The sequence below is a fragment of the Ochotona curzoniae genome, unplaced genomic scaffold (assembly GCF_017591425.1).
Source record: "Ochotona curzoniae isolate NIBS_2020 unplaced genomic scaffold, NIBS_Ocur_1.0 scaffold_4701, whole genome shotgun sequence".
In the NCBI taxonomy this organism is placed as follows: domain Eukaryota; kingdom Metazoa; phylum Chordata; class Mammalia; order Lagomorpha; family Ochotonidae; genus Ochotona; species Ochotona curzoniae.
Window position 1 is genome coordinate 62,376,026 of NW_024467122.1, and position 18,962 is coordinate 62,394,987.

General features: G+C 42.0%; 1 protein-coding gene across 1 annotated transcript in view; it reads left to right on the forward strand.

The window, feature by feature from the left end:
• The first annotated feature begins 463 nt into the window (after positions 1–463).
• CGNL1 (cingulin like 1) overlaps positions 464–18,962 on the forward strand; it is a 97,419-nt gene continuing 78,920 nt past the window's right edge. Inside the window, exons 1-5 of the mRNA XM_040968980.1 lie at positions 464–2,038; positions 2,812–2,906; positions 4,268–4,373; positions 16,276–16,377; positions 17,024–17,172. Coding sequence (XP_040824914.1) covers positions 464–2,038; positions 2,812–2,906; positions 4,268–4,373; positions 16,276–16,377; positions 17,024–17,172 — 2,027 coding nt within the window. The remainder of the gene's footprint in view (positions 2,039–2,811; positions 2,907–4,267; positions 4,374–16,275; positions 16,378–17,023; positions 17,173–18,962) is intronic.

Here is an 18,962-nt window from a genome sequence, read left to right on the forward strand (position 1 = left end):
AAAAATACTCTGGTTTTAAATACTGGCAACTGGCACATTCTATTGGTTAAAAATAAATAGCATCAGGGTAAGGAAGCCAACTTGGGCGGGAGGGAGGTGGGGGTACGGGGGTGCAGTTGGAGTAGTGAGAGGAAGGAGAAGAGAAAGTAACTGGAACAGCTTGTAAGCTAGAAAAGGAGCAACAAAGTTATGCCAAAGGCATCAGCTCATTGCACTACTTAGTCTGCCCTCAGCCCAGTGTTGATAAACACTGGTTGGTCATGTGGCCTCAGGGTGTCCTGAAGGCCTGTTTGTGCATGTCAAGGTCATGGTGCTCTTTGTTCTTAGAAGTGTCTGGTTGTCTTAGAACTTGAAAGTTTTTTCCCCCTTAACTATTCTGGTCTTTAGAAGATGTCTATTCTAATGTATTGTCCCTCCCCCATCCCTTTACCCTGTCTTTCCCTGGCAGTGTGAACAGTGAACCATGGAGCTGTATTTTGGTGAATATCAACACGTGCAACAGGAATATGGTGTCCATCTGAGACTCGCCAGCGATGAAACAAAAAAGTCACGAAATTCCCAGCCCTCGAAGGCAGGCTCCTACGGCGTCAGTATTAGGGTCCAGGGCATTGATGGCCACCCCTACATAGTCCTCAATAACACCGAGCGGTGTCTGGCAGGGACACCCTTTCCTGAAAACGGGCCTTTATTTCCACCTCCGGTTGTAAATAACCTGCCCATCCGTGCTAGTCGCGGGTCTGTGCTGAAGGAGAGCAGGGCAGAAGAAGAACAAATCCCCGAAAACCCGTATGGCCAGACCAGCCCAGTAAGAAACCTGAAACCCTCCTCTGTCCATGAGGGCAAAAATGGAGTTCTAGAACGCAGAGATGGGTCCACGAAACCCACTCACGTGCTGAACTTTCAGAGGCATCCAGAGCTGCTACAGCCCTATGATCCAGAGAGGAATGACTTGAATTTGCCAAATCACCAAGCTCCTGAGAGTAATTGGCTGAAAACTTCAGCAGAAGAAGGAACCAACAGCAAGAAGTCTTGGACTTGCTTTCCCAAGCCTCCCAGTTCCCAGCCAACCAGCCCGCCCCTGGAAGAGCTGGCCAAGTCCAACGTGACTGCCATTCGTGTATGCAGCTCCGTGGTCATAGATGACCCCAAAAAGCAGACCTCCGTGTGTGTCAATGTTCAGAGTTGCAGCAAGGAGGGTGTGGTGGCGGAAGCCCTCTCCCCTAGCGGGAGACCCTTATCTGCACACAGCCCCCAGGCCCACGCTGAAACCAAGAAGACCCGGCCAGACGTTCTTCCCTTCCGCCGACAGGACTCGGCTGGACCCGTCTTGGATGGAGCCCGGTCCCGGAGATCATCTTCATCATCGACAACTCCCACTTCGGCCAATTCTTTGTACAGATTTCTCCTTGATGACCAGGAATGTGCCATCCACGCTGACAGTGTCAATCGTCATGAAAACAGAAGGTACATCCCTTTCTTGCCAGGAACTGGGCGGGATATCGACACAGGATCCATTCCCGGCGTGGATCAGCTGATTGAGAAATTTGATCAAAAATCGGGTCTTCAGAGAAGAGGGCGGCCTGGGAAACGAAACAGGATCAATCCAGACGACAGAAAGCGATCCCGGAGTGTGGACAGTGCCTTTCCTTTCGGACTCCAAGGGAACGTGGAGTACCTGACGGAATTTAGTCGGAACTTGGGCAAGTCCAGCGAGCACCTGCTGCGGCCGTCACAGCTGTGCCCGCAGCGGTCGCAATCTCAGGAGCACCGCGGGAAGCCTAGCGCGGGCCGCACCTTTGCCAAGCTACAGGGTGCCCATCCCAGGCCTCTGCAGCCAAACAAAGATGGGAAAGTTCTGGAAAGCAAAGGTCGTTGGGAAAGTGCTGCGTCTTCTCCCCCAGCTCAGAGCAAAAAGGAGGAGGAAGTGAAAAAGACCACTGCCACGCTGATGCTACAGGGTCGGGCGATAGCAGCCTCGCCGGATTCTGGTGCCAAAAAAATTTCCGTGAAAACCTTTCCTTCCACCTCAAATACTCAGGTAATGCCTCCATGATCACGATTTTTTTTTTGTTTGTTTGTTTTTCCTCCCCATTTCCAAATGATCCAAACATTAATCTGGTCATGCATGGTCTAGGGGTTGTAGGAAATCCTGTATCCAGTGAGCATTGATGATGGCACACCTGGTTTTTTTCTTAGGATCAGATTATGGTCTGCAGATTGTGTTGGTTTCTGTTATTTCCAGAACTAGTAGATTTCCTTCCATCTTGAGCTTTGTTAGAGAGACTTGACAAATACCTCCGAGAAATTCCATGTTCCTGTGTAGGTATGAGGTCTGAAAAGTAGGTGGAATTTGTGTTCACGTAGAGTCAGTGGTTTTGGGAGGATACATTAATTTGGGAAGCTGGGTGACTGGGTTAATTTCTAGCCTGAGAAATTAGGTTAATTCTAATTTAATTGTGAAGGGTTGGAGGCTAAGTGGCACATTTAGAGTTTTGTGGGAACCATTAACAGTAATGACACTGATAAAAACCATATGAAGATTGGTAAGTGGCAGGTGCCGTGTGTCTGATATTGCAACCCTACATTAGCCCTACGGAGGTGTAGGCCACAAACCTCCACGGACAGGTGAGAAAAAAGAGGGGAAGGGGAATTTTGAAACTTGCCGAGGTTACTGGGCTGGTCAGTGTTGGAGCAGACTGTAATGAGAATGGGAAAATGATTTTGGAAAGCAGGAATGCATTTGGAAGCCTCTGCCTCCAAATGTTTTCTTCCTGGAGATGTCACCCTCTAATAACAGTCCTTGTATTCCAGGCCACACCAGATCTCTTAAAGGGCCAGCAAGAGCTCACCCAACAAACCAACGAGGAGACAGCCAAGCAGATACTCTACAATTACCTTAAGGAAGGGTTAGTGATTTTCTTTCTTTCTTTCTTTTTCTTTTTTTTTTTTTTTTTTTGCTTAAGGCACACATATTCAGCCTTTAAATGTTAAAAATTGCATGTTTGAAATGACGCTTTTCTGTTTCACAAACAAATTCAAAGACAGGAAGACTGTCTTGAACTGCTGCTGTTGTTTGCACAGGGGACTTCAATTGTCCCTTAGAAGTTAGGAAGAAAATCCACTGTACGAGCAGGCGTGCACAGGCCAGGGGCCTCTGCTTCTGTGTCGTGTTTTGTTTTAAACACCTTTGACTCACTTAGAAGCAGAACTTTTCAGAACTTATCTTGGAGACTGAGTTCCAGTAATCTTTCAGTCCTTACTTAGACACTAACCATGCCGGAATCCGAGGCAAAGCATTTGGGGTTCCTGTTTCAGTTCTCTCATCAGATATTATTAAGAGAGGGCACCAAAGCGCGATAGCTTGACATAGCTGAGAGCCAGCCACTTGGCAAATGCTCATTGGTATCATAGCACTTGATATTTTCTGGATTGTGCTTTGCAATTATTTGTCAGGATTGCACAGCTGATAAAATCGTTTCAAAATATAAGATTAGGGGCTCTTTTTGGCAGGGGGAAGGGTAACTGGAGAGTTTCTTTTGGCCAAGAACTAGTTATTACAATTTCTTTGTGAAGGGGTTTATACTATTCCGATAAAGGAAGAAGAACTTTTGATTTAAAATTCTTTAAATGCTTTTTACTTTGTTTTGGCATATCACTTAATTGGTGGGAGGCGCCTACTTAAAAGGAAATTTAAAAAAAAACCTTAATTGCCACGTGTGTGAGAGATGTAAATAAAACTATCTGATCTTTACCTGTGAGCGTCTAGACAGAGGGTTACTGTGTGGGCAACCTTGGCACAGGGCTTTAATTTGTTTTTTAAAAGCATAAGCCTACTAATTTATGCTCACCAGAGATGGTCCTCAATATGAAATTTAAAAATATTGTGTCCATATGAGCAGTGAATGACACACAAAGTAAATGAAAATTCCTTTAGCAATGAATATGTGCCATGTGAATTGAACAACAAATAGCCTTCACTGGACATTTTTTCCAAGCTAATTTTGAATGTTGTTAGGTCTCATATATTTGGAAATAAGAGCCCCTGTTGCACTGTGAAGAGTGACGTTTTTTTCCTTTCCTTTTTTCTGTTTAAGGGTAACATTTTTTTATTCAAAGAGAGCTACAGCGTTTGCTCGTCTCACACTGGTTTTATCTGCTGCCGTGATTCCTGCTTCTTGCAGTTTGTCTTCTTGAAGGCTGTCTGTGTGAAATGGCAAATCAAAGAACAGTTTTGTGTTCCTTATTTTCCCTATTGTCACTTTTGCAGAAGCACTGATAATGATGATGCCACGAAAAGGAAAGTCAACTTGGTTTTTGAGAAAATCCAGACCTTAAAGTCTCGAGCAGCTGGGAGTGTGCAAGGAAATAATCAAGTAAAGTACACATTTTCTATTTTGCAGTATGTTTAATGTGATCTGTGATGAGCAATTTGCTGTTAGTTCATTCTGTATGCTTGTAACAGGAAGTGAGAAATTTCTGAAGTAGTGACTACACTTTAAAGTGGAGGCCATTTTTTTTTCTTTTAAGATTTATTTATTTGAAAGGCAAAATTGCAGAGAGAGAGAAAGAGAGAGAGAGAGAGAGAGAGAGAGATATCTTTCTTTTTGGTTCATTCCCTGAATGAGTGAAAGCGCTGAGCTGGGCTGGTTCAAAGCCCAAGAGCTTCTTCCCAGTCTCCCAAGGGAGTGCAGGGGCCCAGGCACTTGAGCCATCCTCTGCTGCTTTCCCAGGTCATTAGCAGGAAACTGGATTAGAGGTGGAGAAGCTGGGGCTCAAACTGGTGCTCATGAGGGTTGCTGGTACAGAGGGTTAGCCTGCTCTACACCAGGCCCGGAGGCCATGTTTTAAATTCTTACTGAACATCTCAATGCAAACAGTTCTGAAACTGAATGTTGACATGCCACAAGTAGAAAATTCTACACCTGACCTGACATGAAGGCTCACAGTCAAAACACAGATGTATACATATTCTTTTTCAGACAGGCAAATTTAAGCATTATATAAAACCAACTCCAGGCTATGTGTGTAAGGTGTGTATGTATGAAACAAATGAATTTTAGGTTATGACTTGACTTTATTTCCAAATTATCTGATTATGTGAATATAAGTATTCCCAAAATCTGTCCCCCGACCTCTCAAAATCCAAACTCATCGTGCTTTTGTTCCTCAGCACTGGGAGCCTGAACCTATGTTATTAATTTGTATTCTGCCTTTTCTTCAGAAAGACTTTAAAGATATTTTATTAAAAAAATACTTCAAATGTAATAAGATGACAAAAGTAGGTGGTGAAAAAACAAAAACATGTGGAGAACTCTGACATTGTTACGAGCAAATTGGGGGGAAGTCAATCTGAGTTGACTTGAACCTTGGATATAAAATAGGGTGAGAACTAGAGCCTGGAACAGGCAGCTGAGGTGTAACGGAAGGGATGAAGAGTAGTTATTATTATTATTTAAATGGTCATAAAGATTGAGTCATCTTGGTCCCAGCTTGGTGGCCTCTTGGCTAAAATCCTTACATTGCATGCGCCAGAATTCCATGTAGGTGCTGGCCTGTGTCCCACCTGCTCCACCTTCCATCTAGCTCCCTGCTTGTAGCCTGGGAAAGCAGTGGAGGATGGCTCAAAGCCTTGGGACCCTGTACCAGTGTGAGATCAGGAAGATGCTTCTCCTGGCTTCGGATCGGCTCAGCCCTGGCTGATATGGCCACTTAGAGATGAGCCAGTGGATGGAAGATGTTTCTGGTTTCCTTCTCTCTGACTCCCCAATAAAAATAAACAAATCTTTTTTAAAAATTGAATTGTCTCATGTTTGCTGAATATCTCAGTGCTGGGTGACTTGTGCCTTGCTAGGAAGCAGCTCAGCTGACTAGTGTCCCTCGGTCCTGTTACACCTGGCCTTAGGACTCTGTCCTTGCCTGGCTGGCTTCCCTTTTCCTCCCAGGGGAATTCCTCATCGGGGGGGAGGAGAGAAGAGATAGAAAGTCCACCCTGTTCTTTATTGCTGCGTATTCATCTGGCTTACCCATGGCTGCTGCTCTGGCCTCAAGTAGAGCCATGCTGTGTCCATCCCTTTGTGTGTTTCTATAGTAGCAATAAGAAGGGAGGCCACAGGGACACACACACAGATATACTGGGGATTTTCATATTATACAACTATCGCCATCCTTCAGCAGGTTCCACATAGTTCTTCAAAGTAGTTCAGTATTTTTCTTTTACTAAGTTGAAATTATCCTCATGGTTTTTTTCCTTTACATATATATATATATTTAAAAAGATTTATTTCTTTGAAAGAACGAAAAACCGAGGTTTAAGATTCTGCAAGATTTGAAATTCCCCACATGGCTGTAACAGCCAGTGCCAGGTCAGGTCAAAGCCAGGAGCTCCAGGTCTACAAGCATGGCCTGGAGTGAGCTGGGCTGTGCGTGTTCAGGAATTTGGACTGGAAACAGGAGGCGAGGCTGGAGTTCCGGCACTCCCCCTGCAGACTGCGGCTCTCACAAGGAGCAGCTTAACCACTGTGCCGCAGCACCTGCCCCTGTTCTTGCTTTCCTATTTACCTGCATGTCTGTTCTTTGGGAGAGCAGAGCCTTGGATTCGGATGAGAGGATTGTCCTGGGATCACAAACTAACTGGGGAAGTCGGAGGGTGGCCCTTCTAGGACACTGATGGTGTCTTAGGGAGCCTAGCACCTCTGTGTGGAGAGGAAGGCAGGTGGCGTGACTGACACTTTAGGGTCTGCAGATAACTTAGTGTGATGGCGACATAGAACCAGGAGTTGGGGAATGAGAGTGCAGTGGGAGGGCCTTGGAACATCACATAAGAAGTTTCCCATTTCAGTTTAAAGGGGAGGGATACTACTTGCTGATTTCCTACACAGACATGAATATGATTTCGAATGGTTGTGAAAAAAAGAAAAGTAAGTTTATTTCAGTGCAGAGACTTTTGGACTACAATATACATTTTTTCCTCATACACGTTTTCCGAGAACTTTCTGAAGACCTCTATACTTGCGGAAGTTTGTCCCATTTTGTAGCTTCTGGAGAGAGAGAGGTGAGCTTAGAAGAAGAGAGAGCAGTTAAGCTGCTGGTGAGGCAAGTGGGAGATGACAACTCAGGCTCAGCTCTCACACAGTGCTGGGACTTGCATCCCCCACTGTTTCCTTTCTCCTGTTTTCTAAATTGGAGTCTTAGCCAAGGTTCTGGAGTTTTATGGTGTCTGTTTTAAGTGAAGACTTAGGATGCTGAAGCCATATTGGAAAACAGCAAAGCAGGTCGAGTTTTCTTTCGAGAAAGGATAATTTTCTTCACTGGGTTGGCTTTAGGTGGCTAAGATGGATTGTTTTTCATTTAGCTGAAGGAGATTGGAAGTGCTGTGTGTTGGTTGACTGTTGGGTTCTTATTCCCTTCACGGGCACAGATGGGGAAAGTGCCTCATTTCAAGTTTGTCAAACCCCTCTTGCACCTGGAGTCAGAGATTATTGAGCCAAGACATTGCCGTTTGCAACTTTGATTCCTGCTTTTATTGCTTCCTCTCTCTTGTGTTTTTATTACCAGTTTCCTGGGTAATTTTAGCCAAATGTTTTTTGAGAGAATCATCCACTCTTTATTTTAATGGAAGAAAAACATCTCTCAAGATCCATGAACATTCGTACTCTGTAATTGTACACTGAATGAGGGATTAAAAATCTCATTAGCAGTTAAGAAGCAATAATCACTCCTGTCACGAAAGTTCTATGACAAATATGTGTGCAAAAGAACACTAAGACAATGGCCTTGGGTATCATGTCCTAAGACAGAGGAGTCTGCAGCAAATGTCTTTTAATAACTATTTTATTTGTTATAACTTTCATATAGTAAATTGCACAAATCTTTACTGGATCATGAATTTTTTAAAAAAGGATCTATTTGAATATTAGGTTTACAGAGAAAGGGAGAGATAAACAGTGACACCTTCCATCTGTTGGTTCATATAGTCCAGATGGCCAGGACCCAAGTACTCAGGCATCTTTGCTGTCTATTATCAGGGAGCTGGATTGGAAATGGAGTTGGATTGAACATAACCTGGCATCTTCTGTATGGGATGCTGGCAACACATTTGATGTTTTGTTTTTTTTTTAACTTTTTATTATTATCATTTTATGATACAATTCCATAGGCTGCTGGCATTTCCCTTATCCCCTTCCCAATTCCCTCTCCCCCCACCTAATTCCTCTATATCATTACTAAAATACAGTTTTTCATACACAGTCATAAGTCCATCATTGCGGACATGGACAATGGCAAAGAGTCCAGCATCCTATTGTCAAGATATAGTGAACAGTTTCATTGTAAGTCCATCTTTGGAAGTAGAAATGCATACTACATTGTATCCTCACATCTGGATGTTAGTCTCCGTTTCACAGCTACTGTACATCCCCTCAAATGAAAAGTCATAATACAAAATCAACAATAGAAAGAAAAATAGAAATTTACAATGCCATGAAGTTAAATGACATGTTACTAGATATGACAGTCTCCACTACACAGCTACTATACATCCCTTTAAATGAAAAACCACAAAACAAAATCAACATCAGGGAGAAAAAAGAAATTAATAACACCAAGAAGATAAATAACATGCTAGTTAATGACTAACGTGTAGCTGAAGAAATGAAAATCAAGAACCTTCTTGAAGAAAATGATGCCACTGCATGATCTACAAGTCATTGAACGATTTAATCAGAAGTGTTTTGAAGAGATGAAACCAACAGAAAACAACAAAACCCATGCGATAGTTTCCGCTGATCTTTGTTGAAGTGTGTCTCCTCCAGACAATTAACAGATGGATTTTGTTTTTTAATCCAGTCTACTACTCTATAATGTTTGATTGAGCTTAAGTCATTTACATTCAGGATTAATATGTATGGGTGGAACTTTGGTCCTGTCATTTTAGGAATGGGTTGTTCATTGGTTTAGTCTTCTGTTGTCATTTTACTGGGATGTTCTTCTCATTTGCCTTTGGTTTTGGTAGATGCTGTTCCTCTTCTCTGTCAAGAGAACATCTTGAAGTATCATTTGTAGGGCAGGTTTGGAAGAGGCAAATTCTTTTATTTCATTTTCAAAGATGAAAGAAAGCTTTGCTGGATATGTTATCCTAGGCTGACAATTTTTTTCTTTTAGAATCTGGAATATGTCACTCCATTCTCTTCTTGCCTGTAGAGTTTCCTGTGAGAGATCTCCTGTGAGCTTAATTGGCATTCCTTTATATGTCAATTGATTTTTTTCATGTACACATTTAAGGATCTTTTCCTTATGTTCAATTGAAGAGAGTTTGATAATCATATGTCTTGGTGAAGATCGCTTTTGATCAAGCCTGTTGGGAGTTCTGTGCCCCTCCTGGATCTTGTTTCCCAATTCTTTCTCCAGATTAGGGAAATTTTCCTTTATTATTTCATTAAATACATTTGCAAACTCAGCTTCTCTTTCTGTACCTTCTGGGACTCCCATAACTCTTATATTTGGCCTCTTAATAGTGTCTTTCAGTTCTTGAATACTTTTTTTGGCCTGATCCAGCTCTGCTTCCAGTTTTTTGTTTGCTTCCCCCTGATCACAGGAAATATCTTCCAATTCTGAGATTCTTTGTTCTGCTTGCTTCATTCTATTTTGGAGAGTCTCCATTGTACTTTTAATTTGTTCTGCTGTGTTCTTAATTTCTGGTCTATCAGCCTTGATTTGCTTTATTGTTTCCTTTAATTCTTTGAACTCTTGTATGTGCTTCTCATTTTTGATCAGAAGCTTTAAAATGAGTTTTATGAACTCTGTGTTCCCCATTTTCTCGATGTCTTCCTCAGTTAACTCTGAGGTTGGCATAGGGTTTTGCTCCTTTGCAGGAGAGTTTTCAGCAATATTCATTGTGTTTTTGTCTCTTATTTTGCTCTTGGTCATTGTGCTTCTGGTTAGCAGAGTGTTCTCCTTGGGGCAGGTTTCTAAGCTGTGTTACCCACAGGTCTACAATGCGGTTTTGCTTACTGCAGTTGGTACACAACTCTTTACTTGCAGCCACTTGTGCCACAACCTCCAGCGAGTTCCAGGTCTGGGTTCTTATGTTAGATTTCCACCATGGTCTCCACAGCCCCAGCTCCTGGCTCACTAGTCTCCACCTCCTGTGATACCGTGCTGAGGCTGCACTGTTGTCTCTGCAACCTTTCTCCCACTTCCGGTTGGAGCAGGTCCCAGGATTAGAGAGACACCAGGCATCCTATCTAGTTAGATTGTTGGTGGTGCTAATCTTGTCGGAACCTGTTGGATGTTAGGTCTGGGTGCCACACGCACCTGTTTTGCCCCATACGATGCCACAGTCGGTATTATTTTCCTGCGGGACCAGTGCAATCCACGGACCTCAGTGAGTTCTTGTGAGCTCAGCACATGCGCAGTTCACTGTTGTCCCTGAAGTCCCAAAGCTATTGCCACAACGTACAAAATGGCCCCTGATGTACTTCTACTATAGTTCTTGATCTGCTGGCCATCAGATCTGACGGCTACCCAGACCTGTCTTGGGTGGAACCTGTAGAATGCCACATTACTGCAGTTCACTGAGTCAGAAATGAGTTCACTCCCAGCTCTGTGTATCCTCAGTCCTTTCCCTTGCCTTTGCCTCCTTACGCAAAATGGCGTCCAATTCAGCTCTAGGGAGCTGACTGGGCTGTGAAATCCACCCTGTTCTTCCAATGTTCATCTGTGATCTGCTGCTCTGTCTCTGTTCCTGGTTAAATTGAATGGACCAGCAGGACGGATAGTTCTTTGTCTGGGTTCACCTCCCAAGCTCCCAGTGAAAGTCCCTTCCCACCTGGTTGCTGGTGGAGTTCCGGCTGCTGGTGGAGTTCAGATTGCCATTAGTTGAATGCTGTTGGATTGTCAGTTACTGCAACACCACACCGCTGTGTCCGCTGCTTTCCTGTGTCTGTCAGTCTTCAGGTACCCCTCTGCTGTTGTTCTGTCCTTTCCTATTCCCTGGAATATGTCCTCTCTGCTTCATCCTGATTAAATGTTCTTCTGTCCGTTTAAACGTGTCCTTACCCTATTTCACCATCTTGATTGTCCCACATTTGATGGTTTTACCTGCTATACCACGATGCCAACCCTAATTCCTGATTTGCATTCAGACAAGATAGAGGACACTCCCAGCACCCAGAGGCCTATGTTCCTTTATAGTGAGTTATGTTCCTTTGGGAAGAAATCAGAGTTTCATTTCTTCATCTAGATAAGTTTTACCATTCTTGAATTTTGCATGAATCAAATACTAAAAATATCTTTTGAATGTCTAGCTTCATTTTCCCAATTTTAATAAACAAATTTCGTTACTGATGTGTAAATAGCTATTTAAAATTTTAATGATCTATTTTAAAGGTTCTTTTTTTTTTTTTAAAGATTTATTTATTTATTGGAAAGTCAGATATACAGAGAGGAGGAGAGACAGAGAGGAAGATCTTCCATCCGATGATTCACTCCCCCAAATGAGCACAGTGGCCGATGCTATGCTGATCCAAAGCCAGGAGCCAGGAACTTCTTCCGAGTGTCCCACACGGGTATAGGGTCCCAAAGCTTTGGGCCGTCCTTGACTACTTTCTCAGGCCACAAGCAGGGAGCTGGATGGGAAGTGGAGCTGCCAGGATTAGAACCGGCATCCAAATGGGATCCTGGTACGTTCAAGGCGAGGACTTTAGCCGCTAGGCCATGCCACTGGGCCCTAAAGGCTCATTTCAAATATGGAGTTCTGTAGAGCGGGTGGGACATAAGGAGAAAGGTCTTCTATCTGCTGGTTCACTCTCCAGGTGGCTGCAACATTTGGGGCTGGGCCAGGCTAAAACCAGGAGCCAGAAGCTGTTTTGGGTTTCATACATGGATACAGGGACCCAAGCACTTGGGCCATCTGCTGCTACTTTTCTGGGAGCATTATCAAGGAGCGGGATTGAAACTTGAGGAGCTTGGATTCGAACCAGCACCCATATGGGAGGCCAGTGCTGCAAGTGGTAGTGTAACCTATTAAGCCACCATGTCAATCCTAGCTTTTTTTTTTCTTTGTATGAAAGTACCAATGTAGATACAGCTAATGGACACTTCCAATTTTTGGCTATTAGGAATAAAGCCAAATACTAATGTTCGTGAACTACATTAATTTGTCTTGAGTTTATATACCTAGGAATAAAGTTGTTAACTCTTAAATTAGGCATATGTTTGGTTCTTAAATGCTACCAAATGATGTTAAAGTGCCAGCCATTCACTGCCAAGGTCAGCTATTCTATTCTCTAACTCTCAGACTTTCTCTTTTATTACATTTATCTACTCCTCTTTATTTGCACTAATACTGTAAGGTTGAAAGCCTCAAATTTGGTAGTAAGTCTTGAAATTTGGTCATGAATGTCTTTCAACTCTTCTTTAAGATGGTCTTGGCTCTTTTAGGTCTTTAACTTTTCCATATAGAAAATTAGGTTGTTGACTTTCATCAAGAACAAGACGAAAAATGCCCCCAGGAATTTTGATTGGGATGACAGTAAATAGGTGGCTAAATTTAGTGAAACTGACATCTTGTCATTATTGATGCTCAGGTTCATGAACGTGAGAGTCTTTCATTGTTATTTGTGACTGCAACTTCTTATGGCCATGTTTCTACGTGCAACTTCCATTTGGATTTAGTCCCTCCACCTAGCATTGCTTTGTTATTTTCTTTATACCTGCGTTTTCTTCCAGCTTGCCTGCCTTTTCTGTTAGATCTTGAAGTACTTCTGTGTTCCCTATGGATTCTGGCATTGTTTGAGAATGTCTTTCATCCCTGCTTTTTGCTTGGAGGTACCCTGGCTTGGGAAGTAGTACTTTGTTTGAGAACTTTAAAGACATTATTAGCATGTCTTTTGGTAGACGTCGTACTTAGTGTTGGTCTCCTGAAAGTGCTACCAGTTTTTTTTGGCGGGGAGGGGCGCTTCTTGTGTTATCTTTGCTAATTTGGTATCTTTCTTTTCAAACTTTAGAAGTTTGAGTATCATGTGCCTAATTGAGGTTTTCCTTGTATTTATTGCAGGGCTTGCTGAGTTCCTGGTTGTCAATGTTCAACAGATTGGCCAATTTGTGGTTGTTGATTTCTTAGAGTAACTCCTTTCCCATTCTCTCTAAGCTCTTCTCAGATTCCAATCACTTGTATCTGAGAAGTCTTTGTGATTTGCCTCTTGTTTTTTATACTCCATTCTGCATGTGGTTATGGCTTTGATGTATTAGATATTCTAGATACTTTCAAATTCATTAATTTTGTTTTTTAAAAAGCTATATTAATCTTTGATTCCTTTGAAATGTCATTGAAAGGAGCAGTTTCTTGTTCTTCCAACAGAGTTCTTAGATTTCAGATAATTGTGTTTGCTATTCTATAATACTGTTTTATGTTTATTGAATCTAACAATAATCCTCTTTTTATTCACATTGTCTAATTTTTTCTAAAAATATTAGAGCTGGCATCATGGCATGGCTAGTTAACTTGCCACCTGTATGCTGGGCATCTCACATGGGTGCCAGTTTCAGTTCTGGCTGCTCCACTTCTGATCAAGTTTCTCTTGCCAGTATCTCTGAGAAAGACCATGGGGCTGATACTTTGGCCTAGTGGGTATTACTGCTTCCTATGGCATTGACATCCCACTTGGGCACGGGTTCAAGTCCTGGCTGCTTCACTTTTGGTTCAGCTCCCTACTAATGCACCTGGAAAAACAGCAGAGACTTGGGCCCCTGCACCTGTGTACATCTACATGGGAAACCCAAAGGAAGCCTGTAACTCCTCACATTGGCTTAGGCCAGCCCTGGCTATTTTGGTCATTGCAGGAATGAAGGCAGATGGAAGATTTCTCATTCCTTGTCTCTGCACCTCTGTCTCTGTGTGACTCTGCCTTTCAAATAAACAATAAATTAAAAATATTTTGTTTATAGTTTCTTTAAAATCTTATCTGCTGACTGCAGTGTTTGAGTCATCTCTGTTTTTACTGTTTATTTTATGCATTGATTATTGGTCAGTTTTGCCTGCTAAAACATTGTGTACTATAGATTGTGGATAACAAGTAATGCATGTTCTAGGTTGAGATGTCACTTATTGAATGGTGTGTATTGTTCTGACAGTCAATTAAATTACTTGCAGATTTCCATGATTCTGAATACTTGGTGCTTGAGGCATTGTTAGTGTTGTGTTTTGTATGTTTTTGCCTTTACTAAGTGGGAGGGCCTGCATTCCTTTCTTGAATGTCACATGAATTCCAGGGTGGTCTGTGGAGGTTTCACTCTTTTGACAATGCTGGAACCCTACTATCTCCTGAGTATGTGTAAGCTGTGATTCTTTTGTTGGATTCTTTGCCTTTTGAAAATATGTCTTTGTTGGCCTCTTAGATTCTTAGCCGACTCATATGTAGTTTAGGAATCATCAATGAATACAAGAATTCTTGCTCCCCCTCCCCCCAAGGATTTTGCATCTTTTTCTATAAAGCTGTCTGGTCTTTGGCATTATACCCTGAAATTCCTGCATGTCTACTTTCCTTCCTCCAACAGGGATTTGGTCACTGTCTATTTTGGACCCTCTTTGCCATTAAATTAGTGGGATTTATTTTTTTAAAGCAAAATTGGAATACATAGAAAGCTCCTCAGCTGTCCTGTTCCCACACGTGCCTTCCACCTGTATTAGCATCCTGCAGGATGGTGTAACGTTGTGACAATCAGTGGCTCTTCCCTGACCCAGTCATTGTCACCCAAGCCTGTGGTTTACATTAGGGTTCACTGTTGGTGTTGTATAGGTCATGAATGGTGACCATTTAATGATATACTCACCATTGTGGAGTCACACCTAGCAGTTTCACTGCCCTAAATATCCTCATTGTGTGGTTTATTTGTCCTCTTGACCTTAAATTCTAGCAATTAGCAATCTATTTTTTTTCTTATTTTTATCATTTTGCCTTTTCCATTGCAGCGTGCGTTTGGAATCATGAGTATATAGCCTTTTCACCTTAGCTTCTTTTACTTCGTAATATTCTATTTTCTGATGTACCACAATTTGTCCATTTACCTTCTAAGGACATTGTAGTTACCTCCAAGTCTTGTCAATTACAAATTCAATGCTATAAACGTCCCTGTAGTCTTTTTTTTTTTTTTTTTTTTCACTTGGGTATACACTACGGAGTGTAACTGCTGGGTGGTGTAGCAGGAACATGGTTGGCTTTGTGAGAAACTACCAAACCTCCAAAGTGGCTGTCCCAGTTTGCATCCCCCCAAACAATAAAGTTCCTATTGTTCTATAGTCCTGCCAACATTTGGTATTTTCAGTATTTTGGATATTGGCCAGTCTGATGGATGTGTCATTGTATCACATGGTTTTAATTGCAGTTTTATGATGGCATTATTTGAGCTTTTAAAACTTTACTGTGCAGTGGTTTGAAAATGGAGTCAGGAAGAACCAGGTGAATTCAAGTTAACCTATGTAATTTTCCCTGTAAAATTCATAGCCCTGTGTTGTGTTTTTTTTTAAGCCTGCAAATGATTGTTTAGGTATGTTACTCTTCATAGTGTTTTTTTTTTTTTTTGTGATAACTCTGGTATCAGTTACTCTACTATGAAAGAACCAGAATTCAAATAGTCATTTATTGATATAAAGATTCTTAAAAACGATTTCTTTATTATTTTTATTGGAAAGGCAGATATACAGAGAGAAGGAGAGACAGAGGAAGCCCTTCTGTCCATTGGTTCTCCCCAAGGAGCTGCAACAGCCAGAACTGAGCCAATCTGAAGCCCCTTCTGGGTCTCCCATGTGGGTGCAGAGTGCCAAAGCTTTGGGCCATCCTCCACTGCTTTCCCAGGCCACAAGCAGGGAGCTGGATGGGAAGCAGGGGCAACATGGGATCCTGGTAGATGCAAGATGAGGACTTTAGCCACTATGTTACTGCACTGGGCCCAAGTTTTAAGATTTCAAAGTTTAGGATACAGCATAGTTCAACAACTTCATCATTATTCAAGCTTTTGTTATATTGAGCTGATGTTGAGATAACTGGTGAGGTAATTCCTGTGTTAGAGGAAGGTATTGTAAAATAAAATTTGCTGGAGTTCCAAATGGGTCAGCATGATTAATATTGCCTGCAAAATTGGGGGAAGGGTCTCTATAGGGATTGACATTCAACTTAGATCTTAAGATATTTAGTTTATACTTCATCTGTTTGTATTTCGGGTGAAGAAATGAAAGCATCTTGAAGATTTATGATAGGATATCTTTGCAAATGTTTCTAGGCCTCTAATTCCTCATCTGAAGTCAAAGATCTGTTGGAACAGAGAAACAAGCTGACCTTGGAAGTGGCTGAGCTTCAGAGACAGCTTCAGCTGGAAATCAAGGTACCTGGCTTTTCTTTTATGTTTTATTCATTTCCACCTTGGTTGATAAGGAATATTTTAAGCACATTGATAAGGAATATTTTAAGCACATTGGGATACCCAAGGGAGTGAAAATCAGTTTTTTTTTTCTCTCTAAAGAAGCATTCATTCCTCTCATCACAGAGTAAATTCCTGTGTGTTTGCCTGCTGCTGTCTGAATAAAGTATACGCTGTCAGACTCAAGTGGGCCAGTCAGAAATTTAATGAATGTGTAGTATGTAAAACATCTGAACTAAGTAATAGGAATGACACAACAAGGTTTAATCTTGGTGGTGTCCTTCCTTTAGAACTATTAGATTCATTCAATATAAATATTTAGTATGTTCACTATGAACTCTTTAATTATGTAGTTTCATTATGTCTTTTCCTGTACAATAAATTGTAAAATAATCACAGATCTTTAAAATTGTAGCAACATAACATTATTATCCCCTGGTTGATACCTTTGTGTAAATCAAAGTTTCACAAAACTGTATATTTGAAGCAATGATTATTTTTAATAAAGAAAACTCAAAGATGAAATGTATTAACATTTAGCAGTAGGTTTCTGTGGGATTATGTTAATGTGTGGTACAGGTGCATGAAAAGTCACTCTACTTTATGTTAGAACCAAGAGAACATCAAAGAGGAGAGAGAGCGGATGAGAGTGGAGTTAGAGGAGTTGCGGAGCCAACACGACGGTAAGGTGAAGGAGAATTCTGTCCTGCAACAGCGACTGGAAGAAAGCGAAGGGGAGCTCCGGAAGAACCTGGAGGAGTAAGTGTCGGGCAAAGCACCTGATAATCTTCTAGCTTCTGTGACTGGGTGCTGCCAGAGCCTTCCACATACTCAGAGAGGCAGCTGACTCTGCCTTTTCCCCGCCTCTCATCCTTGCAAAATTATAGAGCTGGTGGTACGTGAAGGCTGGTACAGCAGGAAAGTTCATGATTGTGAACATTCTTTGTATATCTGGAAATATGTTTTGTAATGTTTTTGCTCGCAAGATGAATCTCGGAGCAGGTAACAGTGAGTGGAAGTGTCTGGGGAGACTGCTGTGTACAAGAGCTGGACCCAGAAAAACAGACGCTCTGAAAAACATGTGTTGCAACGCCTCTACGTTATTCAGGCTTGTGAACTTTAGAACTTCTTTCAGGTCTTCCACAGGGGTTCAGGGGCCCAAGGACTTGACCTATCTTCCACTGCCTTCCCAAACTACATGCAGGGAGCTGGATCAGAATTAGAACAGCCAACCTGTGCCCAAATGAGATGCTGATGCTTGAAGGTGCAGGATTAGCATGTTGACAGTGCGGGCCCTATTGCATGTATCTTAAACCTAGAGAAGGAGAGTCAAGTCTGGCATGGCTCTGCAGTTATGTTGTATTAAGATCTGCTGCTAAAAGATCTCAGAGCTAGTCTTGGCAAGTAGGTGCTTAACATTCCCACGTCAGAATACCTGGGTGTGATACCCTGCTCAAACCCACAACTCTTGCTTCTCACCAACACAGACCCTGGGAGGTAGTGGTGTTGGTTCAAGTAATTGGGCTTCTTTCACCTTTGTAGGAGACCTACATTGAGTTTCAGACTCCTGGTTCTGGCTGCAGTTGGCCTTGGCCACTGTAGGCATTTGGAGGAGTGAACCAGTAGATGGGAGCTTGTTCTCTCTGCCTCTTAAATGAATACATTAAAAAATAAAATAAAATCAAGATCTTAAAATGTACGATAAAATTCTGTGAACATGAAAGAAGCCTTAAGTGAAAGATTAAGTAGAAATGAAGTTTAGAAGGAAATTCAAGAAAATGAGGACATTATCTAATTTATTAGATTAGATTATATAGATTTGATTGCCTTTATAATTCTGATGGTGGTTTTTTTTTGCTTTTAAAGTAAATGTGGACTGTAAATTCAGAAGCTAGAAAAAAAAAATCAGGAAACTTAATGCATAATAAAGACTTGGCAAAATAAGTAGGTGCCATGATTATGAGTGTGGGTTAGAGCAGAGGTTGGCCAACTTTGTCTTGTCAGATGATGATGATGATTTTGAAGTTTGCAGACCATATAGTCCTTGCCATATCCATTCAACTGTGACATTTTGTTGTGAAAAGAACTAAGGGATATATACATGCATGCACATGATGTGTTCCAGTAAAATTTCATTTACCAAAGCAACCATGAACTAAATTGGCCTCTACCACCATTAATTGACTCTCCCACTATAGTGTAAGGTGGAGTGGCTTTAGAGGGGGAAAAACTCAATGCAGTTATTTTTGTCATCTGTGTCCACATTCTGGTACCATAGGTCTTCTTTTGCAGAGAAACTTGTCTCTGTGTAGCCTTCCCCAATTCACTGATCTGAGTGCTCACTTGTTGGGTGAGTTTGACCAGAACCCGAGTTCTTACCAGTGCTTTTCCCTGTTGGTGTTGGCTTGTTCTGTGCAGTGCAGAGAATGAACAGGCTCCTGGCGGCTTTGTTTAGATGACTTGGTGAGAGCCTCTGGAGGTCTGAAATTGGACAGGAGGGGAATGAGTAGGGCCTAGGAGCGTCTCTGACACACTTGCTTCCCTGCCAG